This window comes from Schistocerca cancellata, chromosome 11, assembly GCF_023864275.1.
Source record: "Schistocerca cancellata isolate TAMUIC-IGC-003103 chromosome 11, iqSchCanc2.1, whole genome shotgun sequence".
Taxonomy (NCBI): Eukaryota; Metazoa; Arthropoda; class Insecta; order Orthoptera; family Acrididae; genus Schistocerca; species Schistocerca cancellata.
This window is the reverse complement of record NC_064636.1, coordinates 122,187,122-122,212,448: the sequence shown is the minus strand read 5'-3', so window position 1 is coordinate 122,212,448 and position 25,327 is coordinate 122,187,122. Positions and strand designations below refer to the sequence as shown.

At 40.3% G+C, this 25,327-nt stretch overlaps 1 protein-coding gene across 7 annotated transcripts in view; it reads left to right on the top strand.

Annotated features, from left to right (window-relative positions):
• The window catches only part of LOC126108790 (zinc finger protein 708-like), a 143,316-nt gene that overhangs the window by 10,040 nt on the left and 107,949 nt on the right, over positions 1 to 25,327 (top strand). For all 7 annotated transcript variants that reach the window (XM_049914143.1, XM_049914142.1, XM_049914144.1 and 4 more), the window contains one exon: positions 7,576 to 7,668. In XM_049914143.1, the coding sequence (XP_049770100.1) occupies positions 7,576 to 7,668 (93 nt within the window). The remainder of the gene's footprint in view (positions 1 to 7,575; positions 7,669 to 25,327) is intronic.

Sequence of the window (25,327 nt, the reverse complement as noted above, 5' to 3'; positions counted from 1 at the left end):
CAGGTAGGTTTTTTAAATTACAATACAGAACATAGGAACATTTGAACATTTTATTTCGGTGGCTCCAATGTGATACATGTACCTTTGTGAACTTATCATTTCTGAGAACCCATGCTGTTACAGTGTGATTACCTGTAAATACCACATTAATGCAATAAATGCTCAAAATTATGTCCATCAACCTCATCGCATTTGGCAATACATGTAACAACATTCCTGTCAACAGCTAGTAGTTCATCTTCCGTAATGTTTGCACATGCATTGACAATGAGCTGACGTGTGTTGTCAGTGGATCACAATAGCAAATATCCTTCAACTGTCCCCACAAAAAGAAATCTGGGGACATCAAATCCAGTGAACATGTGGGCCATGGTGTCATGAAATATGCTATTCAATACCACTTGACCGCACACGAGCTTTGTGCCGGACATCCATAATGTTGGAAGTACATCCCCATTCTGTGATGCAGTGAAACATCTTGTAGTATCGGTAGAACATTACGTAGGAAATCAGCATACATTGCACCATTTAGATTGCCATCGATAAAATGAGGGCCAATTATCCTTCCTCCCATAAGTCCGCACCATACATTAATCAACCAAGGTTATGGATTTTCCATTGTCCTATAGTGCATATTATGCTGGTTTACGTTACCGCTGTTGGTGAGTGACGCTTCATCGCTAAATAGAACGCATGCAAAAAATATGTTATGGTCCCGTAATTTCTCTTGTGCCCAGTAGCAGAACTATACACTACGTTCAAAGTAGTCGCCATACAATTACTGGTGCATAGAAATCTGGAACAGGTGCAATGGATGTTGGTGTAGCATTCTCAACACCGACGTTTTTGAGATTCCTGACTTCGCGCAATTTGTCTGCTACTGATGTGTGAATTAGCCGCGGCAGCAGCTAAAACACCTAGTTGTGCATCATCATTTGTTGCAGGTCGTGGTTGACATTTCACATGTGGCTGAACACTTCCTGTTTCCTCTTAAATAACGCAACTATCCGGCGAATGGTCTGGATACTTGGATGATGTCATCCAGTATACCGAGCAGCATACATAGCACACGCCTGTTGGGCATTTTGATCACAATAGCCGTGCATCAACACGATATCAGCCTTTTCTGCAGTTGGTAAACAGTCCATTTTAACATGGGTAATGTATCACGAAGCAAATACCATCCGCACCGGCGGAATGCTATGTGGTACCATGTACTTATACATTTGTGACTATTACAGCACCATCTATCAAAAAGCGAAAAAAGTGGTCCAACTAGAACATTTGTAATTCTTTATGTACTACATGAATATGTAATAAAAATAGGGATTCCTATTTAAAAAGATGCAGTTGATATCTGTTTGACCTATGGCAGCGCCATCTAGGTTAGTTATGTATAAGTAGTTCTAGGTTCTGGTGCACTGATGACCTCAGATGTTAAGTCCCATCATGCTCAGAACCATTTCTGAACTCTCCTCTCTGCATGCTATCAAATGCCACTCTTGTTTCGATATCTCAAACCATGTACAATATAAAATGGATTTATGAATGTTTCATTCTCATCTTTTCACTGGCATGTGCGTTTGAGGTGGAGTCCTTTACAAATATTCCATTTTCTTGGCACTGGATTTACAGAGCGGTATTTTTAGAGGTCTAAAGAATAATTCAATATGTTATCTAACCCTTATATGTGCCAACATATGACCTAACACAAAGCAAATACAAATTCATAGTGACCCCCATTTTTCACTGCAAACTTTTAGAATTTCTTGCAGTAGTTTAACTTACATTGAAATATCACAATAACTATGACCTTTCTTGAAATGAAGGGTAATTTACCAGAAAGCTGACAAATGAAGCCATAAGATATGCTAGAAAGATTGCAGATCAACCAGCTTGTGCAGCTGACAGGTTATGTTACCTTTGCCTGCTGGTATGTTCTATGCTGGCAACTATGCTCCATACTGAACTGTCAAGTCACAACTAATTTTAAATGCACTATAAACAACTTTAACTTTTGTGCATTGAATATTATGTGTACTCTCTTTCTTGGCCTTCTCAGGTTTCATCAACCTACTGCATTATAATTTATGTTATAATATTGTTTGCTACTGTTCATCCTGTCAAGATATCGACTCAATTTTCCTCTTTGTCATCAATATTGTTTTGTTTGTTACACATTCTTAATTCTGTCATAATGTTACTGAGCCTTAATTTGTTTTCTCTGGTACACACAGCCGTTTGTTGGTGTAAGGAATCCCATTCCAGCTGCCTGGATCTTACTGCTTTGTCATTTGTAAATGACTCATGACTCTTCTCCATAGGGCAATGTGGGGATGGCCTTCATTATCTAAAACTTCCTTTGTGTTATTTTCTGTGTCTTCTTTCTAAAGTACCTGTTTGCTTTTACATGTACTCTCAAAATTTTGTTACTTTCTTGTTTGTATCTGTGTCGTGTTTGTATGTGGGGGTGGTGATTAGTGTTTAACGTCCCTTCGACAACGAGGTCATTAGAGACGGAGCGCAAGCTCAGGTTAGGGAAGGATTGGGAAGGAAATCGGCCGTGCCCTTTCAAAGGAACCATCCCGGCATTTGCCTGAAACGATTTAGGGAAATCACAGAAAACGTAAATCAGGATGGCTGGAGACGGGATTGAACCGTCGTCCTCCCGAATGCGAGTCCAGTGTGCTAACCACTGCGCCACCTCGCTCGGTATGTGTTTGTATGTGATACCACATTTCAGATAAATAAAATAGCTGACCTGTTGTACTACTGAATTGCTTGCCAATGTTTCTGCACTTGAGAGGTATTATTCTATATAAACAAAGCTTTTAGTTTCGTTTTCACCCTAGTAATGGGTAAGGAGTCAACCCTGACAGAGCTGGCAGGCCTGAGCCATTGAGCTGACAGCCACATCTTCAGATTCAAACTGCATGGCACTTGTGATGTGGTCTGAACATTTTCACACTGCAAGTGTCTACGCAAGGCTCAAAATTCTTCCAGGAATATTATACAGGACGTATATTCTCTGGTGCAACTGAGAAATCTTGGAGTTTTTTCATCTGGGAGAAACCTAGGAATTTTTAGGACTATCGAAATTTTTCATTGTTTTAGTTTTTAGTTAAATTTTTGTAATTTTGACTGGAAGGAACTGATGCTCTAAGAAAGTATTTTACTGCGTCCTGCTACTGCAGAATAATACTGCAGAAATAAAACATAAATGAGAGGAAAAACCAAAATAAAACATAAGCTGCAAAGGAAATGTGCTATTTACAATGTCAAAACAAACACAGTGTACACACAAGTGTCTGCAAAAGCAAAATGTGTCAAAAGGCTTACAATGAAGACTATGCAACATAATAACAAACAGCTTCAGATTAGCATGACTGTTAGGTTCATGCAAGTGGTTGCCAGTGGGCTCATGCACATGTGCAGTTGAGTCATGTATGAGCAGTACATTTCTCCACTTCTGGCTACATGAAAAAATTTTCTGCCACACTGAAGCTGACAGATTCAGGCATGCGCAGAACAGTCAAAGTGGTGGGTGGAAGGGGGGCAGAGGGAGGTAGTCTCGATATGACCCCTGTTTATGTTTAGTGATTTTGGTTTCTTCTTCATATACAGCTCTCACACAGAATAAAAACTAAATGAATTTCTTTGGCCTGGAGCTATGAAGTGAACTGAAATGCATTCGCATAATTATGGAAGGCTAAAATATCTTATTGGTTTCAGATTTCTCATTTTATTTTATTTCCACATTTTGGCAGTCAATTAATCACCTTGCAGAACAGTGAAGTTATTTTTGTTGGTCTGCTAAAGAAATTTTGCTTTTATTAATCCTTTCGCCAGAGGCAGTTAATTTATTTGAAACAAAATGTTTCATTCCACATTATTGGCTACTTTCAGCTGTTTGTTGAAATTTATGTGCACTTTTTCATCTTCTGACTGTATGGCATTGTGTCATAATAAAGAATGAAACATGAGATAACACAGTATTGGTACACAAAAGAATCTTCATCCTAAAAATCACACTGAAAAACTTAATAACAGGTTGGGGCCTACACCACTATGAATTTGCACACACAAGCATGCACTTCAAGCCAAATTATGAGTTTTTATATGGTTTATGAAATTCTGATGCTCTTGAAGTATCACTGATGTCCTGTTTATGTGACGTAATGAGAGGTCTCTTCATGCCTTATATGTATGAATTTACAGGCTTCCTGTGTCATTATTGCTGTGCGTGCACTGTAACACCTGTAACTGGGTGCTCTCTGGTAACTCCTGAAATGAACCTATTTCTAACTGATCATGGGAAAATATTGCAAATGGTGGTTTGAAAGTGTTACCTCCAAAGTAAATTTCCTTTTATATACCATGAATTATGTTACATATGAGATGGGTGATTGAATGTCTTAAATCACAGTGTGTTTAACTCTAATTTAACTCTAATTTAAAACTTGACGCTTTGAGGGCCAGCCACTTAGAATAATTCCATGGCCAGAAGACCAGACATTTATGTGATTATTTAAAATTTGTGTGCTTTATCTGAAAGTGTAATAATGCAAAAAAGACTAATGTTATACGTGAAAGCTTAGTTTTTCTTGTAGCTTATTGATCCTCAAGATCAGTATTACACGTGAAAACTTAGGTCTTCATGTAGCTGCACTATGTATATTAATTTAAACCTTAGCTATTCTGTTTTTGTGCTTGCACTACTTAATAGTGATGTTGCTGTTGGCTGACTACATCACGTGCCCTATGCCCTATATCTGCTGTCATCAGCTGGTGAGATCAGTGATGCTTACAAAAGCACACCAGTCTCGATTTCAGTGCTCTGGAAACTAACATGCTGTGATTGGTGGAACTTTATGTTATACTTTAGTAGTATGAAAATATGCAGTGTACACTTTGCTGCATACCACAGTTCTCTCAAAAAAAAGTGCTCATTTTTAAAAAAAATTTCTGGATTTTGTTATCTAAAGTGCTGGGAAGAAGTTGTATGCTGCTGTATACATCCTTAACCATTCAAAGGTTGGTATGTTTCACAGTTCCGAGGGAAATATACTATCACTTAAAATGGAAAAAGTGTATGTCCATCCAGGGAAGAGTGTAGTTTTAACTAAGATTTTTTCCTTTGTCTGCATGTACGCCCTCTTATAAGACAAAGTTTATCTGTGCACAAGCTATAGATACTCGGTTGTGATTCCTCAACCACAAATATACTGTTATGTTCCTTGCACTCCTTTCAGTCTGTTTGGAAATCTGACTCCAGACTTGGAAACATGCAACTATTTCACTTGCATATCTTCATTATTTCATTTCTACCCACCTGGAAAACTTAGTCAGCACACCTTCATGCATGGGAAGGAGAATGACAAGACTAGTTCCTGGCACAGGATTTTCTAGTAAAGAAAACATTGTATTGTTATCATGTATTTTTAACATCAGGGTGTTGTAGCTGCCCTGTCCCATTATTAACCACTACATGCAGAGTCTTTAATTGGATAGTTACATGATGAGAAAGTTCTCATCACTCATCTTCTGTCCTAATGTACACATATCAAACACAGTTTGACTGCTTGCACTAGTGGTATAACTGATGTTGGTGGAACAGGAGGTTCTGGTTGTCACTGATGGTAGGGTGTTGACAAAGTAAACAGTTAACAAGAACTGAAGTCTAGACAATAGCAAAGGTTGCCATAAGTGTACATAAACAGTTCAGGGAGCAATCCAAATCACAAAGAGTAAGGCAGGCAAGGTCAGAAACTCTGCTGGGGAATGAAAATTTATTCTGTTGGTATGATTGTTGCTTTCCAGCAATGTAATATTTTATGTGAGGTGTGGTTGAAGAAAAACCTTTCCATCCCTCTTAAGTCATACAGGAGTTTATGTGCAAGCTTTACATGGATAATTATTTTCCTTTTTCAGTTAATTCAAGATCCATTAAAAATTGAGGAGCCATATTATGACATAAACGAAGATCCAGGACTAAAAGTGAATGTGTCTCTCTCTGAGCATAGTGTACATTTTCAAATCAGTGTTGTCTTATGCTTGAGGTGCAACAAGACAATCATGGAATGTAATGGCTGCATATAGTTAAAAGATGATAGTTGGAGAGCCATTGTAATCTAAGATATGTCATTTCTAGTATTTGTGTAGAATATCCATGACTGTTGTTGTCCTTCTGATACATGTTTCCTGTGGTGGTGGTGGTGGTGGTGGTATGTTCAAAGCCTGGTTTCAACACAGCTCTCCAGGCTACTCTGTCCTGTGTAACCCTGTTCATCTCTGAAGAACTGCTGCAACCTACATCCTTCTGAAGCTGCTTACTGTATTCATCTGTTGGTCTCCCTTTACGGTTTTTAGCCCCCCTCCCCTCCCCCATCCCCTGCCTATGCTACCCTCCTGTTCTAAATTTGTGATGCCTTGATGTCTCAGAATGCATCCTATCAACCAATCCCTCTTTTATTCAAGTTGTCCCACAAATTTCTTTCCTCTCCAAAACCAGTCAGTACCTCTTCATTAGCCATGTCATCTACCAGTCTAATCTTCAGCATTATTCTGTAGTACCACATTTCAAAAGGTTTTGTTCTCTTCTTGTCTAAACTGTTGATTGTCCGTCTTTCATTTCTGTACATGGCTACGCTCCAGGCAAATACCTTCAGGAAAGACCTTCTAACACTTGAGTCTGTATTCGATGTTAACAAATTTCTCTTCTTCAGAAAGAACGTCAGTCTATGTTTTATATCTCCCTACTTTGACTGCTGTGTTATTTTGCTACCAAAATAGTGAAACTTGTCTACTACTTTAAGTATCTCATTTCCTAATCTAATTCCCTCTAACCTTTGACCAGTACAGCACAGCATCATTTGGATATACACTGATAAGGCAAACATCATAGCTATTGCCCACAATGAGAGTGAATACACTGTGCTGTGGACTAAGGGCTGTGGGGGTATTATTATACTAAAGGAGAAATTTACCTGGGCTTCCATTGAACCTCTAGTAACAACCAAGTACACTATGATAACTGTGGACTGTGCGAACAAGGTTCCCTTAATGCTTTGTCTTTCCTAATGGTAACTGCATACTTCCAGCTGGATACCTGTCCATGACACAGGGCCAGAACCATTCTGCAGTGGTTTGAACTGTATTATAGTGAATGCACATTCATGGGTTGGGCACCAAATTCAACTGATCGGCATCCATTGAACATATATCAATTCTGAGCCCACAAACCAACTGCCCATAATTCATCGGATTTGCATGATCTAAATTCTAGGCACATCTATTGCCATATACCTCCAGAAACCTACCAAGAAATTGTCAAATCTATGCTATCCAGAAGTGCTGCTGTACTGTGTTGCAGATATGGATCAACACACTATAAAGCAGTTTGTTTTGTTCATTTGCTCAACAGCATATGATACTAGAATATCTGGTCATAAATTAGCTTTATTAAATTAACCTTCAAATAAGAGATGAGTCACTGAAAAGTATGATGATCTTCATAATGAAATATTGAGACTTATGTTGTATGTAAGTAACAGAGGTTTTGTTTTCTTTTCTCAGTATCTGGAAGACCCATTTGTAGCTTCAGAGTTCACTGATTCTATCAAGGAGGATCCAGTACTAAGTTTCGGAGCAGAAGAAACTGAGAATTTTGTAAGTATTAACATTTTATAGACGAATTGCATGTGAAGTGAAATTGTCATTTGGTAACTGTGGAATACAAAGGATGCATTACAGTGAAGTTAGCATCAGTTATTTGCCGACTGTTATGAGTAGAATTTCAACAGAGCTTTAACAGTATATGTAATCATATTTTTACTGACACAGGTTTATATCAGTTACTGTAAGATCATGATAGTCTGGCACACTATAATCCAGCAGACCCAATAGTCCAACATGAGTCAGGTATTCCCCCATATTCTTAGGTCAGTTGCATGCCTTTGAGAAATATTGAAACCTTTTGGCATGTTGCCTTTTCAGCAACAATTGTTTCTCTAACTAAGTGATTATATTCTCGCCAAGATAAGCTAGTTGCATTAGTGGCTTTGTGCTAGTATCAACGATTCTTCATTCACTAACCGTAAGTTTACAGTACATACGTTTGCATTGTCAACAGCTCGTGGTGGCATTCTTGCTTCCTAAGCATGGAGTCCCGGGTTTGATTCCCGGCTAGTTCAAGGATTTTCACCTGCCCCGAGATGACTGGGTGTTATGTCATCCTTATCATCATCATTCATCCCCATTATGATTGGAGGAAGGCAATGGTAAACCACCTCCATTAGGACCTTGCCTAGTATGGCAGTGTGGGTCTCCTGCATTGTTCCCCTACGCTCTGTCAAGAAGCATGGGACTTCATTTCCATTTCCATGTTTGCATCAGTGCTGTGGTATTTTAATTATTTAATGAAGTCATTGTGCTGTGTTAATATTCAGCTACTTGTATGATTGTCAATTAGATTACACCACAGTAAAATGTTTGAATGTACAGTGAACACATTTTCCAAACAGAGGAAAAGTGCACCTAAAGCAGCAAAACACAAACTTGTTATGTTGACAAGACATCATAAACTGATGGGAAAAAAGTGAGAACCAAAACAATATTATGAGTGAGCTATGGTCTAAAATTATTGAAGAAACTGAGATGGAAGAGAAAGTAAATGAAGAGTTTACTCCTGATCACTCTGAAATTGTACAAATGATAAATTCTACATCTACCAGTGAACTGAGTGCTTTTTGAGAAGAAATTAAAATAGATTGACATAGGCAGAAATTCAGTTAACAAATGAGAGTTGACTGATGACGTGATATTATAATGTGTTTTGAAGTCACAGGAGGCCCCAGTGATGATGGCAAAATGCCTACAACTAACGTCTCTTGTGTTGAGGCTATAGAAGCCTTAGACACTTTAGTGAAATTCACTAAGAGAAGACAATAATACAGTGCTTTTGAAGTTGTGAATCTGAACATCATACAAAATAATTGTCAAAAAAGGGCTAAATTCAAGAAAAAAGTTTGAATTTCTGTAATGTTGAGAGTGCTCAGAAGATAATTTCAGCTAAACCATCAGCGGTAGACACCAGTCTGGCATATTCCATGCCCAGTAGAATGTCAGATATCTGTACTATTTCTAAAGACAGTGGTTCCAATTAAACTGCACCAAACTCTTGACAATATTCCTTATTAATTAGCTTCTTCTTAATATCCTCAAACAATGGTTCTTGTATTTTGTAACTAGTGTAAAAAACATTATTTATGCACAGTGTATCAAATGTCTCTAAATCTCTGCTCTAATAGAGAAATATGCTATTCGATTTTTAATTCAATTACATTTTTTTTGGAAAGTAGTTCTTTTTCTGATAAAGGCTGTGGCTGAAAGATTATGTGTAAATGTCTTAATTTTGCCTGTCAGCAAGTTATCACGTTACCTTTACATTAGTAGTAGCAGTCCATCTTTTCCTACATTGCTGACATTCCTATCTGGAGTTTCACATTGTTTGAAGAAGACTGTGCACTTCAGTATCTATGATTAATGTGTTGTGATTGAGTACATTTGGCTCTTATCTTGTCAGAGAGTCTCTGTATTTGTGAGTTTGTGGTAAAAAATTTCCATAGTGGGAAAAATATCAAATGTGCTAATATGTACAAAGACTAGGCATAGTGAACTGGGGAAATAGTGATTGTCGTATAAATCTTTTATTATATACTTCAGCCTCATGTCACACACATGGTATCATTAACAGTTTTAATTTATTATCAAGCTATTATCAGATGAACTGTGCAAAAAAGAAAGAAATACAGAGTTAGTAAGCTACTATAGTGTGTTTGAAAGAAGTTTAAACTTTAGACAATTTGGTGAAGAGCGAGTGCAGGGAAGCATAGTTTACAATGGGTAGCGATAACAATGCCTGTCTTAGGTTATGATCAATAGTCAGCTGCCAGGCAAACATTCTTTGGCAGTAAAGGAATGACAATACTAAACAGAGCAGTTACATCAATGAATCTTTCATACCTACTTACAGTTGAAGGGTAAGTTGAGTGACCCCAAGAGGAGAGTCATCGCTGTCCTTCTCAGAACTGGAACTGGCACTGGAGCTGACTGAAAAGATTCTATGTTCTATCTGTTCTTCCAGCGTCCTTCATAAATCCATGTCTCCTCAATTACCTTCTTGGAATGGATGACAACTCCCGATCAATCCATTGGAGTAAAGTTTGCAATGGCCTCTTTTTTCAACATTTCAACCTCAATGAGCATAAACTTTTTGGTGTCTCCTGTCACATTACCTTTCCTTTGGGCCCATATATGCTCAACAGGATTCAAATGACAGTGATACGGATGAAGCCTTGATTACACTATGCTCTTTAGTGTTAACTGTTTTGTTGACCTTGGATTGTGGAGGTTTTGGCTTCTACAGCTAAAGATCCATTAACTATGCTTTATTCATGTCAAGTACAACTTTATCTGATAGAATGTTTCATTGTACACAGAGCATAATACTCAATTTCCTCCTCTTCATTGTTAGAACTTTATCCACCACAGCAGAGTGGTATGGCACATTGTCCACTATTACTATCGAATTCAGGTGAACACTTTGCAGCAGAATATCTGAAAACCACTCCATGAAAACTGTGGAATTTATTTCCTCATGGTAGTCACCTTGATTCCTGAAACAGCAATAAACAGCTTGGTATGAAGCCATGAGCAGTGCTAGCAAGAAGGATGCCTATCCTGCCACTCTTGCCCAACTGTGCTTTGGTCGTTCCTTGTGCTGTTCGGTCCATCCACCCCTTTGTCAAAGTCTGATATGCAGTAACCCGTCTTGTTCAATCTAACAATATCTTTGAATGACATGCTCCTCGCAGCATGCAGATTCGGACATCTCCGGGCCACTATGCCACGTGTCTTGATAAGCAATGTAAGAGACCAAAACCAAGCTTCTGAAGACACTTCTCGATCGATAGCCTTTGCAACTGAAACCAGGTATTCTGAAGACACTTTTCGATCGATAGCCTTTGCAACTGAAACCAGGTATTCTGAAGACACTTTTTGATCGATAGCCTTTGCAACTGAAACCAGGTATTCCTTATATATAGACACACACACACACACACACACACACACACACACAAAGATGATGTAACTTACCAAGCGAAAGTGTTGGCATGTTGATAGACACACAAACACACACACAAAATTCAAACTTTCGCAACCAACGGTTGCTTCGTCAGGAAAGAGGGAAGGAGAGGGAAAGACGAAAGGATGTGGGTTTTAAGGGAGAGGGTAAGGAGTCATTCCAACCCCCGGGAGTGGAAAGACTTACCTTAGGGGGGAAAAAAGACAGGTAAACACTCGCACACGCGCGCACACACACACACACACACACACACACACACACACACACATCCATCCACACATATACAGACACAAGCTTATTTTTTTATATATATATTGGCATCCGTCCATCCTTGAGGGATGATGGTGTAGCATGCTTGGTTCAGAGTCGGCAGCATCTGCTGTGGCTAAAAAGTCCCACTCGAGAGTGGCAGTCTCTATTGCAGTTTGGACATGTGAAATTTGAGGGACTTCGAACAGAAGCCGCTCTGTCTCTTCGCTTTGTCCTCTTCCTGATTTGTTCCTGTGTGCGTTCGTCCTCTGAGAGCTTGACGCTGTTGAGCACAGTTACTCGCCACTTGACACGGTCATCTGCAATGCTTTCCCAGCGACTTGGATTGATTCTGGTCTTGGTCAGGTCTCTCTTGCAGACATCCTTGAAACAAAGATGCAGTCGTCCCACTGGCCTCACACCCTCCTGAAGTTCTCCATACAGCAGTTGTTTCGGTATCCGTTCAGGATCCATGCGCCTGACGTGTCCCAACCATCTTAGACGTCAATGACTCAGGGATGCAAAGATGCTGGTTGTGCTTGCACGATGGAAGACTTCGGTGTTGGGTACTTTATCTCTCCAAGAGATCTGAAGGATCTTGCGGAGACAGCAGAGATGAAAGCTGTTGAGTCGAGATTCATGCTTAGAAAGAGTTGTCCATGTCTCACAGCTATAGAGGAGGGTGCTTATAACACAAGCATTGTAGACTTTTAATTTAGTTTTTGTGGTAAGCCGTCCGTTGTTCCATACTCTGTTTTTCAATCTAACCATGACAGATGATGCCTTTGCGATTCTGTTAGTAATTTCAGTGTCCATGGACAAGTTGCTACATATTGTGGATCCCAAGTAGGTAAAGTCGTCAACTACCTGGAGAGGATTGCCATCAATGCTGATGGATGGAAGGTTGGTTGTGCTCTGCGCCATGATCTTCATCCTTGAAGGCTGATGAGTAGACCAAATTTTCCACAGACATTTGACAATTTGTTGATTATATACTGCAGCTCATCTTCTGCGTTTGCTACTAGCTGCATCGCCCGCATATAACAACTCACGGATAACAACTGTATTTACTTTGGTCTTGGCCTTTCAGGCGAGCAATGTTGAAAAGATTTCCATCAGACCTCATATGTAGATACACTCCCTCCTCACAGTCTTCAAAGGCAAATCTGAGCAGAAGGGAAAAGAAAATCCCAAATAATGTAGGAGCTAACACAAACCTGTGTTTCACACCGCTATTAACAGGCAATGCTTCTGATGTTTTACCGTTGTTGCTTGTGTTTTCTCATGGAAAGAGACAATTATTTGTAGTAGTTTAGGTGGGCATCCAATCTTCTGCAACAGTTTGAAAAGCCCATTTCTGCTCACTAAATCAAACGCTTTAACAAGGTAAATGAAAGCAATATAAAGTGGCCTCTTCTGCTCATGACATTTCTCTTGTAACTGTCTTAAGGAGAAGATCATATCTGCGGTTGATCAGCCAGGCCTGAAGCCACACTGAGATTCTGGGTAGATTCTGGAAGCTAAGATTTGTAATTGCATTAGGATGACTCTTGCATAAGCTTTCCTGGCTACACGTAGTAATGAAATGCCTAGGTAATTGTTAGTCACTTCTGTTCCCTTTCTGTTTATATAGAGTGATTATCCTTGAATTCCGCATACTCATCGGGACATAACCTTCTTTCCAGCTGGTTATGATAAGTGAATATAAATGTTTGAGAAGAACAGACTTGTTATACTTAATAACCTCTGCAGGGATCCCATCTTTACCTGGGGCCTTTCCGTTAGCAAGAGTATCTATTTCTCTACTAAGTTCTTCCATAGTAGGCATTGCATCTAGTTCTTCCATAACTGGCATTTGTTTGATGGTGTCACATGCATCTTTACTAACTTCATTCTCGACTGCATACAACTCGAGGTAGTGTTCATCAGTAATGAATTCACCCGTCTTGGACTTCAGAGGATCTGTTTCTCTGACAGTTGGTCCAGTTCCTTTCTTAATACCATTGTACATTGCCTTAGCTTCCCCAGAATCAGCCGCTTTCTGTATACCTGCACATAAATTCAGCCAGTAGTTATTTGCGCATCTCCTGGATGTTTGCTGTGCCCTGTTCTTTGCTTTTCGTAGGTCATCTCGAGTTATTTCATTTGGGTTTCTCTTGTAAGCAAGCAGGGCTTTCCATTTAGCCTCAGTGACTGGTTCCATTTCTTCCAAATTTTGCTCGTACCAGTCCTTATTTCTTTTTCCTTTTATTCCATAGGCCAATACTGCTGAGTTGTAGATTGCACCCGAGAGTTTTGACCATTTCTTATCAACATTCCTTTCTGCTTGCACGTTTCCTGGGAAAGAACTTTCAAAATTTCTGTCAAAATCCTGCTTTCTTTGTGTGTCATGAACATGATCTGTGTTGATACGGGGATGACCTCTTGGTTTAGCGTGGTGACATTTTTTAGGAGTGAGCCTCAATGTGCATGCCACCAGGGCGTGGTCAGTGTTGCAATCAGCACTATGATAACTTCGTGTCAGTAGCACATTTTTGAGACCAGTACGCCTAGCTATGACTAAGTCAAGTTGATGCCAGTGATGAGAGCACAGGTGTCTCCAAGACACCTTGTGCTGATCCTTAAGCTGGAAATACCTGTTTGTAATACAGAGTCCATAAAAGCAGCAAACTTCAATCAGTCTCTTGCCATTTTCATTCATTTTTCCCATCCCATGATGTCCCAGGCAATTCAGCCATATGTCATTATCTGATCCAACTCTAGCATTAAAGTCCCCTAGAATATACAGTGTCTCGGTGCTAGGTACCTTGGCTATTCTGTCACTGAGTAAATCATAAAACAGATCCTTCTCTTCCATGCTGGATTATAATGTGGGAGCGTACACATTTAGGATGTTGACAATGCCACTTGAGGAGCATATTTTCAAAGCAATAATTCGCTCTGTTCCACCGGATGGTGGCACAGTACAGTCCAGGAGGGTGTTTTTAACAGCAAATTCTACGCCATGAAGTCTTGGCTCATCTTGAGACTTCCCCTGCCAAAAGAATGTGTAATTATCCTCCCTGATAGAGCCCACATCTGGAAGCCGTGTCTCCTGCAGTCCCGTGATGTCAACATTCAAATGATGGAGCTCTCTGTCAATTACGGCAGTCTTACGGATGAAATCAACCTCTTGGGCATCGTCAATGTACCTTGGACACATGGTCCTAATATTCCAGATGGCAATACGAAATAGTGATTTCTTTATTATTTCATTTTTGTTATTGGTAGGTGTACTATATCAACCCGCTTGTCAAAGATTACTTCTAAGCTCCACAAACCCCATGAAGCAGGCGGATAGTAGCAGGATAGCACCTTATTGGCTAGGGGCTGCCCACCTTGAGGCGGGCGGTAGCTGTCCAATGAGATGCAATGATCTCTCCCACCGTCGGAAGTGGCCCCTGGCACTCGAGTCTTACACCAATCAGACAGAGCTTATAACCAGTAACTGCCTCTTCCCGTGTTGTGCCGAAGTCCTTGGACGTCGCTGAAGTGTCCTCTCCAGGATGCTACAACCCTGAGCAATAAATATGAAGACTCGTGAGTTGCCCAATCATCACGGTCTCCCTCTCGACCTAAATGATAATATCCAGAGGGAAGGCAAGCCAATACGTCTGGTATCACTTCGGTTGCAGGAGCTGCCGGAAGGGGACATAGTACGCCTTCCAACCACCTTTGGGGCCCCACTCCCGATTTTCTTTCAGGGTTTTCTCCCTTAGCCTACATCCCTCCTGAGACCAACCACAAGGCAGTGGTGTGTTAAGGTAATTAGAGAAAGAGAGGAATGGTAACTGAGGAGAGGGTAGGGAATAGGATATATAGGATATAGGATATAAGACGGGTCGTTGTGAGGCATACTTTGTCTGGCTCCTCTGCTGAGACCTGCCCGGCTAGGTTGGACTTGCTAGTAGCTACGTTACCGCTGATATAGCTCTCAGCTTCCTTGGAGCACACAAACTCTCCCGCCCACATGGACAGAGCTATGATAAGGCGGTGCCTCATGGGGGATATATGCAGATTGCATTTATCTATATCCGAATCCCACTCCAGCTACTGCCGGGTCTGGGTGCTGACGAGTCCTCTCCATTTTGCTCGGTCCTCCCACCACTTTTCTTCCTCCACTTGCTGCCAGGTCACACCTCTCCTTTCAACAGATATTCTCACTCCCATTTTCCCCCGTGTTCTTGGGCGCCCTTGAGGTCTTTTCCCATCCATCTTTAGTTCTTCCATAATTTTGGGGAGTCTCTGCCCATGCATCCTCTTAACATGCCCAAACCATCTTAATCTCTTTCTTTCAATTTATTCTCTCATACTTTCTTGTTTGAGGTCCTTTCTAATCTCTACATTCCTTACTCTGTCCATTCTTGTTTTTCCCTTAACTGCTCTGAGAAATTTCATTTTCCCTGCTTGCAGTCTACTCCAGTCCCTTTCTGTCATTGTCCATGTTTCTCCACCATAGGTGACAATAGGGATGTAATAATTCTTATACATAAGGAGTTTTGCTTTTTCTGAAACTTCATTATTCCAAATCAGATGTTCTATTGTTTGGTAGAAATTGCCTCCCTTCTGTAACCTCCTATTAATTTCGTTAGTTATTGTTCCATCCCTAGATATTTCACTCCCTAAATAAGTGAAACTTTCTACCACTTTGAGGGGTTCTCCATTCTAGGTAATATTTCCGTTGATTCCTTTCTCTCTTCCAAATACCATTACTTCACTCTTATCTTTATTTATTTTTAATCCATACCTTTTCATTATTTCCTTCCATGCATCAAGCTGTAACTGTACATCTACCTCTTTATCACCCCATATTACCATATCGTCTGCAAAAATCATCTTTTTGTCTTTTTCTTTTACTATATCTTTAACTGCCCTATTCATTCCCTATATCACAACATTAAAAAGCGCAGGAGATAGAATACTTCCTTGCTTAAGTCCTTGTCTTATTTCGAAGTATTCAGAGTTCCCCAGTGGTGTTCTAATTCTACAATTGTGGTCGCTGTACATTGTCTTCATAACATTAATGTATCCAACTTCTATATCTTCTTCAGTTCTTCCCAGAGTCTTTCCCTGTCAATTGAGTCATATGCCTTTTCTATGTCTATAAAAACTATTATCACCCTTTTGTTATACTCCCAACTTTTTTCCATCAGTTGATTCCATCAGCAGATTGCATACTAGTGGAATATGTCAATATTGGTTACGCACATGTTTAAACTAGTTTCCTTGTTCAGAGTTTCTAGTAAAGAACGAGCTGGTGTTACTTCGTTTTCATCTTCCTTCCCAGTTCTCAGCATCATTCGTTGGTGAATGTGAAGTGCAGCAGTTATTCTGTACACCTCTTTTGTAACATTTCAAACCAAATATGCATTATTGCACAAACATTCATTACCTTGTCCATAGGTGGGAATTCCCCTTCTAATTCTCACTACCTGCACAGACCATGAACGTAGTCTTGGACAGCCTCTTATGTTGTGAATTTCGTTTTCAGGCATGTTGCACTGTTAAAATGTAATACAAAATATTTGTCAACAAAGCCTGATAAAACCAGAACACTTCAATGCCAGAAAATAGCACTTCAACACAAGAGCTGATGAACATAAGTGCATCTGATGTGGGACAGAACGTGATACTGTATCCAATGTGTGGAAGGGGGCACTTTACCAACTGTAACATTGGTGGCATGGTAGGGAAAGCTGGGTTGCCACTGGCGATATCTGGGCAACTACTTCACATCCTGCTGTGAACCAAACATCAAAAGTCACCATTTATTTTAAACACGCTTTAGGCAATTAAATTGCAAATAAAATCAGCTTCTACATACAGTTACACAGAGGTAAGAAAAGTCATGGGATACTTCCCAAGGTTGCGTTGGCCCTCGTTTTGCCTGGTATAGTGTAGCAAGTTGATGTGGTATGGGCTCAACAAGTCTTGGAAGTCCCCTTTGGAAATGTTGAACCATGCTGCCTCTGTAGCCAACTATAATCACGAAAATGCAGCTGATGCAGCATATCATGCAAAACTGAACTCTAGATTATGTCTCTAAATGTTCGATCAGATTTGTGTTGAACAATATGAATGGCCAAATCATTTTCTCAGATTGTCCGTAATGTTATTCAAACCAGTCTTGAGCAATTGCGGTCTGGTGACATGACATCATTGCTTGGGAACATGAAGTCCGTGAATGGCTACAAATTGACTCAAAGTAGCTGAACATAACCATTTCCAATCAATGATCATTTCAGTTGGACCGGAGGATGCAGTCCATTCCATGTAAACACAGCCCACACAAAGACGGAGCCACCACCAGCTTGCACGGTGCCTTGTTGACAACTTGGGCCCATGGCTTTGCGGGGTCTGCACGACACTCAAACCCTGCCATCAGCTCTTACCAACTGAAACTGGGACTGATGTAACCAGGTTATGGTTTTCTAGTCATTTAGGGTCCAACTAATTCACTCAAGAGCCCTGGGAACCGTTGCAGGCAGTGCCGTTCTGTTGTCAGCTACCATAGCCCATTAATACCAAATTTTGCCGCACTGTCTTAACAGATATGTTTGTTGTACATCTCACATTGATTTCTGTGGTTATTTCACACGTTGTTGCTTGTCTGCTAGCGCTGACACTACACAAACACTGCTGCACTCATTTGGTAAATGAAGGCCATTGGCTGTTGCGTTGGCTGTAATGTGAGAGAATGCTTGAAATTTGGTATTTTCAGCACACGCCTCACCAGTAGCTTAGAATATTGAATTCCCTAATGACTTTCAAAATGAAATGTCCTACATATCTCGCTGCAACTACTATTCTGCAGTAAAAATTTGTTAATTCCCATTGTGGGGCCATAATTACTTCAGAAACCTTTTCAACTGAATCACCCGAGTACAAATGACAACTCTGCCAATCCACTGCCCATTTATGTGCTGTGAATGCGATGATACCACCATCTTTATATTTGAAGATCACTACCCCATAACATTTATCACATCACTGTATATCTACTAGAATAAGTTACATAATAATTCTTCAGCTAAACATGCTCAAAGAGGTGCCCACAATATAGACATATCTATCTCCTGATTGGTGGAACTGAAGGCTACATTGAAATACCGGGTGATCAAAAAGTGAGTATAAATTAGAAAACTTAATAAATCACAGAATAATGTAGATAGAGAGGTACAAATTGACACACATGCTTGGAATGACATGGGTTTTTATTAGAACCAAAAAAATACAAACGTTCAAAAAATTTCCGACAGATGGCGCTTCATCTGATCAGAATAGCAATAATTACCAGAACAAAGTAAGACGAAACAAAGATGATGTTCTTTACAGGAAATGCTCAATATGTCCACCATCATTCCTCAACAATAGCTGTAGTCGAGGAATAATGTTGTGAACAGCACTGTAAAGTATGTCCGGAGTTATGGTAAGACATTGGCGGCGGATGTTGTCTTTCAGCATTCCTAGAGATGTCGGTCGATCATGATACACTTGCAACTTCAGATAACCTCAAAGCCAATAATCACACGGACGGAGGTCTGGGGACCTGGGAGGCCAAGCATGACGAAAGTGGCGGCTGAGCACACGATCACCACCAAACAACGTGCGCAAGAGATCTTTAACGCGTCTATCAATATGGGGTGTTATTTTTTATTCTAATGAAACCCCATATCATTCGAAGCATGTGTGTCAACTGTTACTTCTCTATCTACATTATTCTGTGGTTTATTCAGTTCTCAAATTTATGCTGACTTTTTGATCACCCGGAACATGAAAGTATAAAGTTGATAACTTTGAAACCGCAAGTGTAACATTGACTCGTATTGCTCAACCAGTGGGGTAACCCAGACTGCCATATTTCATCGTTTTCTTATTTATACATGCATACTTAAAAAATTTAGTTTAATTGATTCAGCAAATTAATGAACTCCCCTAACTGGGTCTTTTTGCTGTGATGTGTTGGGCAAAAATATTATGACATATGATGTCAGCACATAAAATGGTTACCTGTTTTCCAAGGTGAAAATGAAGATTGCTTCATTATTTGGGGGGGGGGGATAATGTGAAGAATTTAGGGTGATTCCACCAGTAAGATTGTGAGAAGTATGATGGATGATAGACTTCAGACAGAGGTGAAGTAAACACTGGAACGCTCTGGGCTGCATCTTCATATTAGATTATCCACTACCCTATCACAGAACCATATACTAAGTCTGTGTTTATAGCACTAGGTTCTTGTTTCTACCATTGGATAATGAATATTAATGCTGGTATTACAAGACTTCTGAAGGAATACAGATCCATGATTTAGTGGAAAAACAACTTTCCATGCTTGCAGGATGTGTGTGATTTGTTTTATATTAGATTAGATTAGATTAGATTTACTTTCATTCCAATTGATCTGTGGTGAGGAGGTCGTGCAGGTTGTAGAACTTGTCAGAAAAACAACAGTACATGATAAATATTTACAACTAAAACCAATAAGCTAATGTACCATTCCACAGGTCCCAAGTGGAATGATCATCAGTTTTTAATGAACACTATATGAAAGAGTCATTTTACAAATACTAATGCACTGAATTTAAAATAAAAATTTTTTAATTTATTTATAAGGTAATAAATGTGTAATACAACTACATAATACTTATATACAATGAACACATTACTGCATTGAAATGGTGCAGAAGTTAGATTGTACATACACACACACACACACACACACACACACACAAAAAGACACTAACAAACACGAACACACACACACACACACACACACACACACACACACACACACACACAAAATTCAAGCTTTTGCAACCTACAGTTGCTTCATCAGGAAAGAGGGAAGGAGACGGAAAGACGAAAGGATGTGGGTTTTAAGGGAGAGGGTATGGAGTCATTCCAATCCCGGGAGCGGAAAGACTTACCTTAGGGGGGAAAAAAGACAGGTATACACTCGCACACACACACACACACACACACACACACACACACACACATCCATCCGCACATATAGTAGTTCTATATGTGCGGATGGATATGTGTGTGTGTGCGTGAGTATATACCTGTCCCTTTTTCCTCCTAAGGTAAGTCTTTCCGCTCCCAGGATTGGAATGACTCCTTACCCTCTCCCTTAAAACCCACTTCCTTTCATCTTTCCCTCTCCTTCCCTCTTTCCTGATGAATCAACCGTGGGTTGTGAAAACTTGAATTTTGTGTGTGTGTTCGTGTTCGTTAGTGTGTCTATCAACATACCAATGCTTTCATTTGGTAAGTTACATCATCTTTGTTCTTAGATATATTTTTCCCACGTGAAATGTCTCCCTATAATGGACACATTACTGCACTGAAATTGCAGCAGTTGCTTTTACTGCGAAATTCATCAATGAACTAGAAGGAGTTGGCCACCAATAAATCCTTTAGGCTTCTCTTAAACTGAATTTCATTGGTTGTTAAGCTTTTCATTGCTGCTGGCAAGTTACTGAAAATGTGTGTTCCTGAATAATGCACACATTTTTGTACAGGACTAAGTGACTTTAAATCCTTGCGAAGATTATTCGTATTTCTAGTATTGATTCCATGAATTGAGCTGTCGGTTTGAAAAAGTGACATATTTTTAATGACAAATTTCATTAAGGAATAAATATATTTGGAAGCAGTAGTTAGTATCCCTAGTTCCCTAAACAGGCTTCTTCAGGATGTTCTTGAGTTCACACCACATATAACTCGTACTGCATGTTTTCGTGCCTGGAAAACTTTAGCTTGGCTTGAAGAATTACCCCAAAAAATAGTCCCATATGACATTGTGAAATGAAAGTAAGCATAGTATGCCAGCTTTTTCATTTTTACATTCCCTATGTCTGACACAATTTGCATTGCATATAGAGATTTGTGAAGACACTTCAGCAGTTGTGTGGTATGCTCGTCCCAGTTGAATTTATCATCAATCTGTAATCCCAAGAATTTAACACTGTCCATCTCTTCTAGCTGCTTGTCATCGTGGGACACCCCTTGCAAGTTCTGGACTACGTGTAGAGTGTTTTTTCAAAGTTTAGTGACAAAGAATTGGCTAGGAACCAGTGATTAATGTCCACAAATGTTTTATTAGCTGATATTTCTGACTCCACTTGATTTGCTATTTATTGCAATGTTTGTATCATCGGCAAACAAAACGACTTGGCATCTGATAATCTCACTGATGAAAGGTTGTTGATATACACAAGAAAAAGTAAGGGCTCTCAAGTGGAACCTTGTGGGACCCCACATGTTATTAGTTCCCAGTTGGATGATGCCTGATAGCGTGATACATGTCTCTTTCCTAATAACACTCTTTGTTTCCTGCCAGAGTTATAAGATTAGAACCATTATACAGCATTTCTACATCTATGTCTACATCCATACCCCGCAAGCCACCTGAGGGTGTGTGGCGGAGGGTACTTTGAATACCTGTATCGGTTCTCCCTTCTATTTCAGTCTCGTGTTGTTCGTGGAAAGAAAAATTGTCATTATGCCTCTGTGTGGGCTCTAATGTCTCTGATTTTATGCTCATGGTCTCTTCACGAGATATACGTAGAAGGGAGCAACATACTGCTTGACTCCTCGTTGAAGGTATGTTCTCAAAACTTTAACAAAAGCCCGTACCAAGCTACTGAGCATCTCTCCTGCAGAGTCTCCCGCTGGAGTTTACCTATCATATCCGTAACGCTTTCACGATTACTAAATGATCCTGTATTGAATCGCGATACTCTCCATTGGATCTTCTCTATCTCTTCTGTCAACCCTATCTGGTACGGATCCCACACTGGTGAGCAATATTCAAGAAGTGGGCGAACAAGTGTACTGTAACCTATTTCCTTTGTTTTTGGATTTCATTTCCTTAGGATTCTTCCAATGAATCTCAGTCTGGCATTTGCTTTACCGACGATCAACTTTATATGATCATTCCATTTTAAATCACTCCTAATGCCTACTCCCAGATAATTTATGGAATTAACTGCTTCCAGTTGCTGACCTGCGATATTGTTAGCTCAATGATAAAGTATCTTTCTTTCTATGCATTCACAGCACATTACACTTGTCTACATTGAGATTCAGTTGCCATTCCCTGCACCATGCGTCAATTCGCTGCAGATCCTCCTGCATTTTGGTACAGTTTTCCATTGTTACAACCTCTCGATATACCAAAGCATCATCTGCAAATAGCCTCAGTGAACTTCCGATGTCATCCACAAGGTCATTTATGTATATTGCGAACAGCAACGTTCCTACGACACTCCCCTGCAGCACACCTGAAATCACTCTTACTTCAGAAGACTTCTCTCCATTGAGAATTACATGCTGCATTCTGTTACCTAGGAACTCTTCAATCCAATCACATATATACTCTTTGTTCATTAAACAACTGTGGGGAACTGTATAGAACGCCTTGCGGAAGTCATGAAACATGGCATCCACATGGGAACCCATGCCTATGGCCCTCTTGAGTCTCGTGGACGAATAGCGTGAACTGGGTTTCACATGAGCATCTTTTTCGAAACCCATGCTGATTCCTACAGAGTAGATTTCTAGTCTCCAGAAAATTCATTATACTCAAACATAATACGTGTTCCAAAATCTGATCGACGTTAGAGGTATAGGTCTATAGTTCTGCACATCTGTTCGATGTCCCTTCTTGAAAACGAGGACCACCTGTGCCCTTTTCCAATCCTTTGGAATGCCACGCTCGTCTGGGGACCGGCAGTACACTGCTGCAAGAAGGGGGCAAGTTCCTTCGCATTCTCTGTATAAAATCAAACTGATATCCCATCAGGTCCAGTGGCTTTTCCTCTTTTGAGTGATTTTAATTGTTTCTCTATCCCTCTGTTGTTTATTTCAATATCTACCATTTTGTCATGTGTACGACAATCTAGAGAAGGAACTACAATGCAGTCTTTCTCTGTGAAACAGCTTTGGAAAAAGACATTTAGTATTTCGGCCTTTAGTCTGTCATCCTCTGTTTCAGTATCATTTTGGTCAGTGTGTCTGGACATTTTGTTTTGATCCACCTACCGTTTTGACATAAGATCAAAATTTCTTAGGATTTTCTGCCAAGTCAGTACATAGAACTTTACTTTCGAATTCATTGAACGCCCCTCACATAGCCCTCCTCACGCTACATTTCGCTTTGCATAATTTTTGTTTGTCTGCAAGGCTTTGGCTATGTTTATATTTGCTGTGAAGTTCCCTTTGCTTTCGCAGCAGTTTTCTAACTCTGTTGTTGTACCATGGTGGCTCTTTTCCATCCCTTATCATCTTTCTTGGCACATACTCATCTAAAGCATATTGTACGATTGTTTTGAACTTTGTCCACTGATCCTCAACACTATCTGTAATTGAGACTAAACTTTTGTGTTGAGCCGTCAAGTACACTGAAATCTGCTTTTTGTCACTTTTGCTTAACAGAAAAAAATCTGCCTACTTTTTTAAATATTTCTATTTATGGCTGAAATCATTGATGCAGTAAACGCTTTATGATCACTGATTCCCTGTTCTGCATTAACTGTTTCAAATAGTTCAGGTCTGTTTGTCACCAGAAGGTCTAATATATTATCGCCATGAGTCAGTTCTCTGTTTAACTGCTCAAGGTAGTTTTCAGATCATGCACTTAAAAAAATTTCACTGTACTGTTTGTCCGTGCCACCCATTATAAACGTTTGAGACTCCCAGTCTAAATCTGCACCCAGTAGTATAACATGGTCGGGAAATCTACTCGAAATATTTTCCAAATTTTCCTTCAGGTGATCTGCCACAACAGCTGCTGAGCCAGGGGGCTTATAGAGACATCAGATTACCATGTATGACCCTGCTTTACCCGTGACCTTCACCCAAATTATTTCACATTTCAGATTTCCGTCAATTTCCTTTGATACTATTGCAATTTTTATCACTATAAACACGCCTCCCCCTTCACTGTTCAGCCTGTCTCTGCAGTATACATTCCAATCTGAGTTTAGAATTTTATTACTGTTTACATCTGATTTCAGCCAACTTTCTGTCCCTAGTACTGTGTGGGCATTGTGACCGTTTATTAATGAGAGCAGTTCTGGGACCTTTCTATAGACACTCCTGCAATTTACTATTACCACATTAATATTGTTATTCCCCGTTGCGTTTTGCCTACTACTACCTTGTAGCATCTCAGAAGGCGTCTTGTTGGGCCTATGGAGGGCATTCTCTAACCTAACACCCACATGTGCACTCCACACATACTCCACTACCCTTGTAGCTGCTTCCTGCGTGTAGTGCACACCTGACCTATTCAGGGGGACCCTACATTTCTCCACCCGATAGCGGAGGTCGAGAAATTTGCACCCCCAGATCTCCACAGAATTGTGAGCCTCTGGTTTAAGCCTTCCACTCAGCAGTTCTGGGAACGATACTACAAATAGTTAGCTCAGATTCCACCCTGTGAGCAAGACTTTCCACCTTCACCAACTCCGCCAACTGCCTGTATGAACTGAGAATGACCTCTGAACCCAGACGGCAGGAGTCATTGGTGGCGACGTGAGAAACAATTTGCAGTCGGGTGCACCCAGTGCTCTCTATCGCCGCCGGCAGGGCCTCCTCCACATCTCGCATGAGACCCTCTGCGGCAAGCAGAAAGAGTGAACACTGGCCTTCTTCCCCGACCTTTCCGCTATTTCCCTAAGGGGCTCCATCAACCGCCTAACGTTGGACCTCCCAATCACTAATAACCCCCCCCCCCTCCCCCGTGTGCGTGCTCAGACCTTGCTGAAGGAGCAGCCACATGTCCACTCAGGCAGAGCCGGCAATGCCATATGGCCAGCCTCCACATTGACCCTCTGCCTCGTGCGCCACAAATGCCGCTCAACCCGCCACTCCCCTTGGGGA